The 13496-nt window shown below is 43.8% G+C and overlaps 1 protein-coding gene across 1 annotated transcript in view; it reads left to right on the top strand.

Moving 5' to 3' along the window:
* Nucleotides 1-87: 87 nt before the first annotated feature.
* The window catches only part of DPY19L1 (dpy-19 like C-mannosyltransferase 1), a gene marked incomplete at both ends in the record, with an annotated part of 81304 nt that continues 67895 nt past the window's right edge, over nt 88-13496 (top strand). The window contains 1 exon segment of the mRNA XM_084230773.1: nt 88-385. Within this exon segment, the coding sequence (XP_084086899.1) occupies nt 88-385 (298 nt within the window).

The following is a 13496-nucleotide window of genomic DNA, read 5'->3' as shown; positions in this document are numbered from 1 at the left end:
GTGAGCGGCGCCCGGGCCACCCCGCCAGCCCGCCGTTTCCCGGCTGCCGTCCGGGCGCGCGCAGCGAGGGGGAGCGACTATGCCAAGATGGTCCTGCAGGCGCGGAACAAGCACCGGGAGGCGGCCCCGAAGCCGCCCCAGCCGCCCCGTGCCTCGCAGTCGCCGCTGAGGGGAGCGCCGGACGTGGGCGCCGGGGAGCCCGGGCCCGAGCGCGCGTCCCCGTCCTCGGGGCGCAAGGGCGCGGGGGGCAAGAAGGGGCCCCGCTCGGAGTCAGGCGCGCCGCCCGCAGGGGGCGGCCTCGGGGGGCGGCTGGCCGCGGGGCTGCGCGGGGCGCTGGGCCTGCGGCGCGCGGGGCGCGGCCGGACCTGGACCACGCTCCTGCTAGGTGAGCAGACCCGGCGCGCGGGCGCCGCCGGACGCGGAACTTTGAGGCGCGGGCCCCCCTCGCTCCCTCCCTCCCCGCTTCGGCGCCGCCGAGCCCCGCGGGCCGGCCCCCGCCAGTTTGCAGCCCTTTCCGACTTTTCCCGGGACGTCCTCACCTCCTCCTCCCCTCCCCCGGCTCAGCCTGCCGCGTTCGCTCTCCAGCCGCTCCCGGTCCCTGTATTTGGAAACATGGCCCCGCGATCAACAGCTGCCCGGCCTGGCGGAGAACCGGCAGGTCTGCGCGGACGAGACTCGGGCAGTGCTGCCTGGCGCGGACCCGTCGCCTTCCCGTTATCTCGGCCCCTGCCGCGGAGGATGGTTGGCTTCAGGTTGGGAGTGAGGGTGTAGGACCGAAAGCAAAAGCTCGTGCCTTGTCCTGGAAAGTTGCTAAACTTATTAAATTGTAGCGTGCTTTTTACTTGGCCGCAGACGCCGTCGGTGACACTTATTTGTGATTTCCCCCTGGGCGCCTCAGTTTCCAGGACGTGTTGTGTTTGGGGAGCCCGGGGCTAGTGCTTCCCGCTGAGCGGGGGAGCCTGTGGCGAGGAGGGCTCTTTTGGTCTCGCCGCCAGGCACCAAAGGAATAATGTGTAACGTTAGGCTTTAAAAAGACAAAAAAAGAAAGTTGAAACGTTCACAGGTTGTAGGCCGACTTAAGGTTCCCTTTGTTTCCGGATGCACATCCGATAAGGCAAGTTAGAACAGTTTAGATAATAGGCCTAGTTTTTCCAAGTCATTCGGTAAAAGGCTGTCACATTTCCTTTCCTATGTAATGCCATGAAAGGGCTTTGGCTGCCGAATTATTTAACTTTTGGTGATTTATTCCTTGTTACTCTTTAAGATTCTTTTAGTGACCCAAAAGAATTTCGTGTGCAAATAGGCCGAGGAATAGGACACAGCAAAATCGGCTTCCCTGGAGATAACATCCACCACTAGAAGCCACTCAGTCATAAAAAGCCAGAGTCCTGTGTGTGTATGTGTGTGTGTGTGTGTGTGTGTTAATAGGCTCAGGAAAGGTTGGCTTTATTATTGGGGTACTTTTTTTTTCTATTGCAGATTAAAGATTAAAGCCTAGAAAAACTCAAGTGTTTTCAGTAGCGATCTCAAAAAGCCTGGCTGGTGTGCAGGTTAGATCGGTTCACCTTGGGGAGGCAGCATGGTACAGTGGATGAGACAGAGGCTCCAGATTCAGTTCACAATGGTTAAGTTTAGCATAAGTTTCAAGTTATTTCCTTTGTGAGCCTTTTCTTCCCTATGACATCAACTGCTCTACTTACCCCAGGGGCACCTTCCTGAGGGGCAGAGCTAACTGGAGTGGGTAATAAATGCACGGGAAGGCACTGATTTAACAGTATTTTGTTGCTGTTACACAAGCAAATATTTAATACTGATTTGAAGTCTGGTAACAGAATGAAGTTGCATATTTCTTGAATGACTGATGAAAACATTAACCATTATATGGTGAAATACAGAATGACATTTCTTCAGGGAGGTTGCAGTAACAAATCATAGAGTGATGTAATATCTGTTGCTATTTTCTTATGTATTTTCTTTTCTGATAATTGTTTTTCCTTTGACTCTTACATTATGCTGGATGGCTTATGTTTGGATTTAGTAATACATGTGCCTAAATACAGATTTATATTAATGTGATATTGTGTGGCACTTGATTTATTTGACTCATTCCTGTGGGCCCTGGATGGAGGTTCAGTGAAGGACCTGTTCCATGTTCTTGGGCGCACTTTGGACACTGGTCATCCCATATAGGGAGGTTGGATGACCAGACCAAGGTTTGGAGAATTCCTGCCATTGATAGCCATCTGCATGAGACCACAGAGCAGCTTGAGGATGGCTCAGCAGAACCACTGGGATTCATGAGTGAGGGCTGAGCTGACATTGTACAGTTTTTTAGTAGGGGACTTTGTTATGACAAAAGTTGCTTCATTGTGTTTAGGAAGACATTTTCACAACTTGAGGTTCCTTGATGGAAGATTTGATGACTGATTTTAAGATTTAGAAACTGATGAAGGGTCCCTATTTCAGTTTTTCTCCTGGTCATGTGTATTAAGCCCTGTGAAGAGGAACTTACTACCTACCGGGGTGGTCTTTCCATTCTCCAATAGTGTTGTTAAGCATTGTTCAAATCAATTTTAGTAAATATATATATTTTTCTTCTTTTTGGACATTAGTTAATATTTATTCGACAACAGTTGTAAGAAAGGGTTCTTGAAATGTTTATTTTTAGAATTTTTAGTGCAGTAGCTCCCTGTATCAGAAGTACCATGATAATGGTTCTCAAACTTTTTTAATGAGAACCCATGCAATAAACAATATAGTTTATGTGTAAATTGTCCACGCTTTTGAAAATGCCACCCAGTGCATTTATGCATGTGTTTGTCACCTATTTATGCACGTCATTGTCCTGGCAGGAAACACACTTAATAAGTGGTATGTTTTCAGAAGTTTGAGCAGGTTTAAAGAATCCACAGAGGATACTGAGGCAGCCAGGAATTGTCAACATGGAAAGCTTGAAGGGAAGAGGAACTTTTTCAGGAGAAGAACCCAGGAGAGCTGTGCTGTAGCAGCAAGATCATCCAAGAAGAATGGCCCCCAAACACTTAGCTCCCACCCTGGCATTGCTCACTGGCTAGCCAAGTGAAAACCTTGAGGCAAGGGACCAAAATGAATCCTTATGTGAGGGTTGAATGTTCCTAAAACTGGGAACAGGTCAGAGAAAGGAGGAGAACATATTGGAAAGACAATGGAGACTCATCTGTACATATGTGCATATACTTACTTAAGACAAAAGGGCCCTGTAACATCCTGCACTTACCCTTATTTACTACACTTGGACTGTCTAGTCTCTTTTAAAAAAGATGTTGCTTTTTAATAAGATGTTGCTTTTTAATTTTATGATCTAATATTATGACCCACAGTTTGAAAACACTGTTTAAGAAAAACTTCCAATTCAACTCTTGTTAAACTCGTTTTTTTTTTTTTTTTTTAATGACCCTTAGTTTGTGCACATGTAAAAATGGGACACCTGAACTCAATCTCAATCTTAGCTGTGTACTAGAGTCATGAAAACTAAAAATCCTGATAACCAAATCACACATCAGAGCAATAAAATCAGAATTTGGGGATGGGTGGGGTGGAGGAAAAGCATCTGCACTTTAAAGTGTGATGTTCTGCCTCTCGTTCGAAGCGTGCTATGGAACATCACTGAGCTGACATCCCCATGGGGCACACTTGCCCTGGAACTAAGTAAATATCCTCCTCCCCTTCCTAAGTGGGAACACAGAGTCCAGTTTGCCAAAATTTTGTTTTTCTAGTTTGCCAAAGTCCATTTTTTTCCTCATATACTGTTTCCCCCAAACTGGGATCGCCAGTTGTCATTTATCATCTGATACTGTTGGGGAAAAGGATGTCCTGAACACACTCCACAAACACATGTGTTACGGACTCCACCCCCACCCCAGACTAAAGAGATCAAGACACCAAGGACCATAAATCCTATCATGTCATCACCACTGAAGGGAGGATTGCTGGGAACTGAAGGTGGAGCTAAGCAGACAGACTTGGTATATAACCAGACATGCGGGCCTTGGGGTCCCCTTCGGTTTTTTGCCAGCTTTCAGCGTGCTATTAGGGTCCCAGCTCAGCAGAGCTGGTAGGACACATTCACCAATTTATCTCTTTCTCCCTGAGTTATTCCTTTCTTTATTTCCCCCTTTTTGTAAATAAATCCTTTATTAACCTTTTTGTGTGTGCCTACAGTTGTGTCTCATAAGTTCCTTATAAGCACCCAGGTGAGGACCCAGAGTCAGGCCAACCCATTTCACATTAGGGTTGCCCTGTAACAATATAACTGCTATTTTACTTTGATTTGAGAGAAGAGTGACATGTTTCCTGTACCTGTGTCCCTTTTCAAAGGAGGGAAGACAAAGATAGCTGGGGAGGGCATTGTGTTTCAGGTAAAAATAGAAGGGGTGCTATGCTTTGTGGATATACTAGTTAAACTTGCACACAAAGCCTGTCTGTGGTGAGGGACTGTAACTTAAGATGCGATGCCATGGTCAAAACAAGCATAATGAAAAAATGTACCCTGAATATGGAAAGATGATAAAGACCACTCTTTTTTGCCCATTTACTGCTGTCCTCCGTGACTTATTTTCATTACCTGCCTGCTTCCTGTGGTCATAGCCACTGCACTCCTGCTTGCAGCTGGCTCTTTACTGGTAGGGCTTCTCACTACAGTGTCTTGGTTGGGAGAAGTCTTTGTCTTGGGGGATATTTGGTAACACCCTGGCCTCTCTGTTAGATGTCAGTAGCACCTCCCCAGCTGTGAGAAGAACCTGAGTCTCCAGATGTTGGCATATGTCCCCTGGGAGGCAAAATTGCCACATTTAGAACCACTGCTTCTGAGAGCCTGGAAGATCATTGCAGTAAAAGCCCTGAGAGCTGGCTTTTCTTTTTGCATGTAGTGCTTGACTTTGATGCCCATTGTCGATTTCAAAGAGGACCAGTGATTCATTGCCCAGCTGTCACACAACACATAAAGGTGGCGTCCCCTTCTTCCCACTTCTCTCTCACCTACACAGTGATCTCAATGTGTGGCCCCTGGTGTGCTTGTAAGTAATAATAATCCTCTATTTTTCAAAGTCTCTTTATGGGCATCACTAAAGAGTATTTTGCAACCGTACTAAGAACCACAAGCACCTGTCTAACCACTACAGTGGTTACTGATAGGCAGAAACTTGCACACAACACCCTTGTAATGGGAAACATATGCAGCTTCTTTGGGGAAAAGGAGTAGGAACATGGGTGGAGGCAAAGGGCTGAGGGTACGGCGTTGGGAGTAGAATGGGTAGGAGGCAGTGTGGTGCACTTGGAGAAGCACAGGTATCTAATACTGACTTGCCTTTGAATGCTGTTTCCACACTTAAAGCTCCGAATCCCTTAATATTTCTGAGTTTTGATTGGCTCATCTTGAAAATGAGATAATAAATGCTTACCTGATTATGGTAAAGAATAAATCGTCCTTGGGAATTGTGACTAACTCTTGGAGGGACATGGGGCCTACATCGTGCCAGACATTGTTTTAAGTCATTTAGATTAATTCATTTATCTTAAACTTATTTCACTGCTAAGTCATTCTCACTGTGACACTGATTGCCATACCCATTTTCCCAGATAGGAGGTTTGAGGCACATGTATGTTAGGGTATCTTGCCCATGATTACCCCAAGTATCCCCAGGATTCCAGCCTAGGTATTGTGGCCCCCGAGTTCCTGCTCTTTACTGCTAGGTTGTATTTTGTCTTCTTTAGGATCAGTACAGCAAGAGCAAAATTGAAGCCCCAGGGTCCAGTTCTGAGAAACCCTAATATTTAGTTGTAGAGGTCAGGACCAGGACCCAGTGCAGGTTTTCTGATCTCATGCAGACCGGGTAAAGGAGGAGTCTGAGTCCTCAGTGGTTTTGCAGGTCTTTTATTGGGGTTCGGCGGGTACGTGCAAGGCAGGGGTGCTGGCTGGGGGGGTGGGAGGCTGGCAGGCCTCCCAACCCCAGCAAGTCTTCACTCTATCTGTGCTCTCTGGAGTTTGTTCTGCTGCTTCTCGGCTTCTCTTTCGGCTTCGGCTTCGGCTTTATTGCTGCTACTGGCGTCCCTGTGACGCCGCCCTTAAAAGCCCAGTCTTAGCCCAGGTGAATCCTATCTACCTATGCCCACACCCTATTCCAGGTGCCCGCCATCAGGCATGCATTCAGGATAAGGATCCATCATCTATCCTGATGGCGGAAGGGCAGAAAAGCCTGATATTTTCTTTACCCTACATTAGTGTTCAATAAGCGTTAGCTTTCTTATTTCTTCCTTCTGCAGGAGAAATAAGGAAAAGAGGAATCATACATAGACACACAAGAATAAGAAGTGGAGCGAGAATGTTAGGCGTGGTGTTAGGGACAAGAAAAACTGAGAAATTGAGGCACAGAGACTAGTGGCCATCTTAGTGGCCCTGTTTCAGACAGACACTTAGGCACGGCTGAGCGCAGCCCCTGAGGGGTGTGTGCTCACACATGGCTGCCAGGCAGACACCTTTTCCTGGAAAGCCAGTGAATAGTTTCCTTCCATGTTTACAACCATTTTTTTCTCCTAAAATAGACTTCTAGTTACCTCTGAAGAATGTTTAGATTCTCTAGAGCATCCAAATCACCCAAATATCTTTTATTATTAAGGCACAATTAGAAGGGGTCTGAATTTGTGATACTCTTAAGTGCTCAAAATAAATAACAAACGTGATGCATTTAATTTGTATAAATATAAGGATGCATAAACAACTCATGATTGATTTTTGCTCTGCAAAATGGCACTGATGTCATTTTTGGAGTCTGTGGGTTTGCAGTGCGGGGTCCTTGGATTCATGCTGGGAAAGGTTTCACCAGAGCTCCCCTTTCAGCGGCACATGGCGAGTTTCCCAGGCGAGTTTCTCCAGGAGACAGAGATGTTAGTTGTATTTAAAGAGCTGGTTTATAGGGCCTCCCCTGGTGGCGCAGCAGTTGAGCGCTGGATTGCGAGGCTGCCCGCAGCAGCCTCTGCAGCGCCGGTTCGATCCCCGGCCGCCTGTGAGGGTCCCACAAAAATAAATAAATAAAGAGCAAGTTTATTAGAAAAGGGACAGAAAAGTAAAAGACACTTGCATAGGCACAAGCGGGCAGGAAGAGCTGCCCCAAAAGGTTCAGGTTTGCTGAGAGAGGCCTGCATGGTAGCAGGGGGGCGGCCTTGCACCTGCCTAGGCACAGGTGTGCAGTGGGATTGCTGCCCGAGCCAGTGCAGAGACTACACTGATACAGTGCTTTTCTCTTTGGGAGGGGCGCACTCCTCTCTGGAGTGGCCTGTTTGTTGCTGATGTTGGATAATTAGGCAAAACTAGAAGAGGACCAGAGATTCCAGGATGGGCCCAATCTCCCTATCTTTACCCTCAGGTCTGTGATCCTTCTTGGGTCTTATGCCTTGTGATAAGGCACTGGCGCCTGAGGGTCTTGATTCCTATTGCTCTATTAATGGTCATGTTAATCCCCTCTACCCACCTCCTGTGTGAGTCAGCTTTTAGTGTTGTGAGGCCTCCTTTAGGTTTTCTATTCTTTCCTCTGTCAGCAGCAATAGTGAAAATGGATACAATTTTATTAAATACATATTTGTATTTTGATATTGCTAAAATTTGAATTATAGTTGTTCTTATTATTGTTTTTTGTTTTGTTTTGTTTTTTTTAAAGAGGCATGTATTTTTATTTATTTATGATTTATTTATTTGTTTTGTTTTGTTTATACATGCACTGGGTATAGTCAGAAGCGCGGGAGGGTGAGAGAATTCACCAGAGCCAGAGCGGGGAGCAGAGCAGGCAGAAGGACCGAAATACACTGCTGAGGGGAGCAGCGGGCGGCAGGAGAGGTCTGCGCGCCATGTGGGACCCTCCTCTGGTGGCCGGGGAGCAGCCGGGGATCGAACCGGCGCCGCAGAGGCCGCGGGCAGCTTCGCAACCCAGCGCTCAACCACTGCGCCACCGGGGAGGCCCTATAGTTGTTCTTATTATAAGCTTTACACACTTAGCCTATTAGATTGTATTAGTGTTTCTTAAAGTTTATGTTAGTGAGAGGTATACATTTTTATAGTGACTAAGAATCTATGTGTATGTGTGCATATCTGTGCAAGTGGGGTAGCTTTAGACTTTTTGTTTATATTTAGTCCTGCATTCTTATCTTTTCTCACTAAGAGTTTTACCCAAACCATTGGAACATTACTCTTCAAGGGAAAGTGTTTTCTTTAATTATCTATTCTAATGATTATTAGTTATCAAAGTTAGTAAAAATTATATCTATTTCTAGGTCAGGAATGTTATGCTTCAGTTCAACCCCATAAAAGGCATTCTTATTTCATGGAAAAGATCAGTTCTCCTTGGGTGACTTTTCATTATTCTAGACTCTTTGAATAGGAATAAATTTAAGTGGAAGTATTAGTTTTCAGAATATATAAACGTACTTGTAACTTTTATTTTTTGTTATAAGACTATTCTTTGTTTTCTCAGCATTGTTACTGTAGATCTGTTTTTCCTGATCATTTAAATTAACAGTTCACATATCTTCATGTTTGCCTGGCATCTTTCTTCATGTTTGATGCCCTCTCCAAAGTAACTGGTAGTCAGGTGTGTTGTGCTGCACTGGACTATGCATAATCAGTGCTTGGATGGCATCTTCTAATTTTAACTGTTTATGTAGCAAATGTGAACATCGCAGCATATTCACCAAAATTACTCAGTGAAGTATTGAAGTACTGTGATTCATGTACTGACCAAGGATGGAGGTGATTTTATCTTCTAGTTTATAGTAGCATCAGCCATGTCTTGAACACAGTTTATAAAATATTGGACTATTTACTTTTGAAAACTTGCTTTCTTGACAATTTTAATTTGGGGAGATTGGTGTAATTGAGAGAAATGAGGCTTTATTCATAATTTTATACCAATTTAAATTTGCCTAAAGTGCTACTGCTCTGTACTGCATTTCCCTTTTTATTTTTTAAGCGTTCACTTGCTTTTTGAATGTCACACCTCATTTGAATAGCAATCATTAAGTGATCACTAAGTACTTATGTAACTGGCATAGTGCTACTGTTTTCTACTTCATTTAAAAGATATTTTTTAAAGACCTTATTTCTCTGTTCTCATCTCTGATCTCCAAGATATTTCATAAACATCTGGAACTTAAAGGTTACCTCCTGGAGTTTTACAAGTGAGGAAACTGAAGTGGGCCAGGTGAATGAATGGCCCACCATCATTCCTGAGTTCCTGGGTGAAGTTTGGGATTGAAGTTAGGTCTCATGGCATGTGAATCATCTATCAAGCTGTAGAATGAAGTCTGAGGCAGCTGTCAAGATACTTTAGTGGGAAGACGGCCTCACATAGTCCAAAACCTGAGAACTCTTTTAGAAAGAGTACTGCTTTGTTGACTTAGCAGAATCACTCCCATTGGTATATCCTTACAGATAAACCACCAGGCCTTCCTGGTGACACCAGGGGTTAAGTCTCAGCACGATGAAGCTCAGCAGCCTCTGCAGCATGAGTTTGATCCCCAGCCAGGGAGCTGACCCACATGGCATGGCAGACCTCTCCTGTTGTGTCCACGGCTCCCCTTAGCAGTGTATTTCAGTAGATTTGCCTGTTCTGCTCCCTACCCTGTCTCTGGTGAATCTTCTCACCCCCTGCACCTCTGGCCTACACCCCAGATTTTGTATGCCTAAATAAACAAAATATTAAAAAATGAAACAAAACAAAGTAAAGTAACCAAAAAGTATCACAGTTTTCTTAATCCTTTCAAGGATAAGTAGGATGTGATGTCCAAGAAATGTTTGCAATTGGGGGAAATCCACAACCTTAATGTTGGGATGGCTTATTGGTTATCAGACTTGTTAAAATCTCTTGCTTAGTATGCTGGGTCTGGGTATAGGGTGTGTATTGGGGGTCTTTTTTTCCTCCACTGAGATAAAATCTATTATTTTCATTAGATTGACTAGTGTTTGTAGTTTGGTTGTCTTTCCTCAGAAGTATTTAATGAGCTTGCATATTATTGTGATAAGTATCCAGGTACTTGTTCTTAAAACACTGAAATCCATACCAGTTCATCCTTTTTTGGGTAAATGTGCTTATTAATAACACCTTCATGACTAAGCTTCCAGTCAGAGGACAGCAGTAGACTTTCCTGTAGGTTTTGATACATCCTAGTCACAGACTTAGGATCTCATGGAAATAGAAGAGCCATATTTGCCTCAAAAGGATTACAGAATCTTTTTGCTTTTTTGGTGAATGTGTTCTGCAAATTGCAGCTGATAAAAAAGATGTCACATCTTATTGTTATTATTAGTTTTTTAATTTTTTTCTTTAGTGTTGTAAAGTATCATTTTTCTCAATGCCAAATATATGGTGGACGTTTAGATTTACTAAAGTCACCTTATAATCATCATCACATAGACCATTGTGAATTCTAGATCTCACCAGGATTAGTAGTTTCTTTAAATCATGACTGAAATTTAAGGCAGTCCTGTGTTTCACGTTGAGACTCAATATCTCTGTTACATATTGAATTCATTCCTATTTCCTGTTCTCAAAGTGAAACAAAATTAAAGGGTCAAACCTACCAAGGCTTTAGTTTTGGAACAGGGAGATCAAAATAAAAACAGAAAATAGCCATGGAGGCACCTTGAAGAGTGTGAAGACTGAAGTGTTAGTTGTAATAGCTGTGTGAGGTTATTGAGTGCTAAGGGTAGAGATAACCAAGTTATAATCCCCCATTTGACATTTGGTGAAAATGAGACTCAGACTGAATGACTATAAGTCATAGAAAACTCATTAAAAATGACTTACTAGGGGGCCTCCCTGGTGGCGCAGCGGTTGAGCGCTGGGTTGCGAAGCTGCCCGCATCCTTTACAGCTACAGTGCCGGGTTCGATCACTGGCTGCTCCCCGGCCACCGGAGGAGGGTCCCGCATGGCGCGCAGACCTCTCCTGCCGCCCGCTGCTCCCCTCAGCAGTGTACTTCGGTCCTTCTGCCTGCTCTGCTCCCCGCTCTGGCTCTGATGAATTCTCTCACCCTCCCGCGCTTCTGACTGTACCCAGTGCATGTATAAACAAAACAAACAAACAAACAAATAAATAAATAAAAAACATGCCTCTATATAAAAAAAAAAAAAATGACTTACTAGGGAAAGTAAAAAAGATTTTGATTTTTAATTTTAATTCTTTCCCTTTCTTAACCGTTTGTTGTTTTCAGCTATCAGGATTTTCTTGATTCTCCTTGAGAGTAGCTTTTGAATTTACATTTGTCATTTATCGTTTGTTTTTGTCTTTTGTTTTTCCTAATAAAACTTGTTTAAAATGCAAATTTCCAAGTTTAGAGTGATCTGTTGACTCAGGATCTCTGGCAATGGAGGTGCAGAGATGCAGTCCTAACTGATTCCAGTCCTAACTGGATCAGTATTTTTTTTTTTAAATATTTATTTATTTTACAAGCACTGGGGTAAAGGCCAGAGGCACAGGAGGGTGAGAGAATCCACCAGAGACAGAGCAGGGAGCAGAATAGGCAGAAGGACCGAAATACACTGCTGAGGGGAGCAATAGGTGAGATAGGAGAGTTCTCCCTGGCCAGCTGGGAATGGAACCGGCATAGCAGAGGCTGTGGACAGCTTCACAGCACTGTGCTCAACCTGCTGCACCACTGGGGAAGGCCCTGGATCAGTATTCTTAACAATACTTGCATATTAGAATCCTCCCAATGCCAGACCTAGTGATAGTCATAGTTTCCAGGTGATTCTGAACATTGCCCTTATATGTGTTATACAGATATCTGAGGGGTCTTATTAAAATGTAGATTTGGAGTCAAAGAGTCTAGGATGGGACCCAAGGGTTTGCATTTCTAACATGCACCCAAACAACTTGGGGAGGAGAGGAGAATGAAAGAGAAGGTCAGAGCAGGCATGGAGGCTGGAGGCGCCACTGCTTGTGGAGAGTAAATGCATTAGACCTTGCTGATGGAGTTCAACAGTGGGGAAGAATTCCCTCTCCCATTTCTTTCTTCTGTCCTCCTTCCAGACAACCACTACAGGGCCAGGTAAGGTGGCAAGAGCAGGGGACATCTCCTCCCCTCTTGCTGGGTGGACTGTAGACTTGCTGGGTCCATCTGGAGAGCAAGAACACTAGTGCAGCTGGCCCTGGGAGCTGTGACTGGAAGGAGGGAGGGGGCTTCTCAAGGAGTAGAGGTGAGACAGGCCAGACTGGGAAATGCTCCTGAACTTGCAGAAGAGAGTGCCTGGCCCTGCACCCCTGCCGCTCTTCCTCTGTCTCCTCCCATAGAGGCTTCAGCTCCTGCAGTGGGGAGAAAGGCCCAGAAATCCAGAGGCTTAGGCAGCTTGCTGCCTATAGAAGAGGGATCTAAAATAAAGTCTCTCTCTGACAAAAATAATTTTTGAAAAAAAAAATCTATTATATGCACATGAGTGGATTTATCCATCTTGTCAAAGTATATTGACTTTGCTTTATTATGGCGATATGATTTAGGTTTATTTTATTCCCTCCCTTAATTATATCAAGCTGTATATATTAATTCAGCAAACATTTGAGCTGGGCTCTGTGCTCAGCTTCCTGAACTTTAGTTCAGTAAAACATTGTTTCTGCCCTCAGAGAGTTATACTTGGTTTTGTTTAAACATGATTTGAACAAAGGAAGGATAATTTTCAGTGAAGGAGGTGCTCAGATTCCATAAGACTGAAAATTGATATCAATGTGGCATGTAATCTGCCACAATTTTTAATCAGAGAGTGGAAGGAGTGTCCTATTTAGTCTCAGTTGTGGTAGTTCATGTGTTTCTAGCAAAACATGAAGAGCCTTTCAAAAATTCTCAGCCATAGGATTCCAGTCTTTTGAATTAGATTACAAAGCAAACCTTTCTGTGAACACTTTTTTCTTACAGATAATGTTTGGGATTTTGGAAAGTTTTTTTATGTTCTGACTTTTAAAATAACATATTTACTTAAGTGTCTTCGAATGCTAAAAAAAATAGCATATGTATAAAATGGAAAAAATAGACTATCAATTTTATGGCACTCCCAAAAGAATATAGTCTGAGTTGATAAACACTGGAATAAATTAGAGAAAAATCACTAATAATCTTTCCTACTGTAGGCAAGTTCTTTAGGGGTGCCTCAGGAGTTTTTTTTTCATTTTATATCTTTGGATTTAAATTATATTCATGTAGGGCAGTATCTCCTTCACTGGGGCTTTTATTTTCAGATGACATAAACATATAATATATTCAATTTTGAGTGAATTAAAACCATGACTGTGTTTTATATAAAATTTATTAGTGTCTATAAATGTGCTGTATTAGCAGATGCTGTATTAGCAACTTTTTTCTTTTACTGTTAAAATTAAAAACCAAAAAAAGAAGAGGGGGCTATGACACTTTGGAGACCTAAACCTTTGTCCCTCCTCCTCAGGCCACCAGTGCCTGGTATAGGACTCAGCCAGAGGTTCT

This window comes from Talpa europaea (genome assembly GCF_964194135.1).
Source record: "Talpa europaea genome assembly, chromosome: 3".
Classification (NCBI taxonomy): Eukaryota; Metazoa; Chordata; class Mammalia; order Eulipotyphla; family Talpidae; genus Talpa; species Talpa europaea.
The sequence above is the reverse complement of the archived record's forward strand: the minus strand, read 5'-3'. Positions and strand labels throughout refer to the sequence as shown.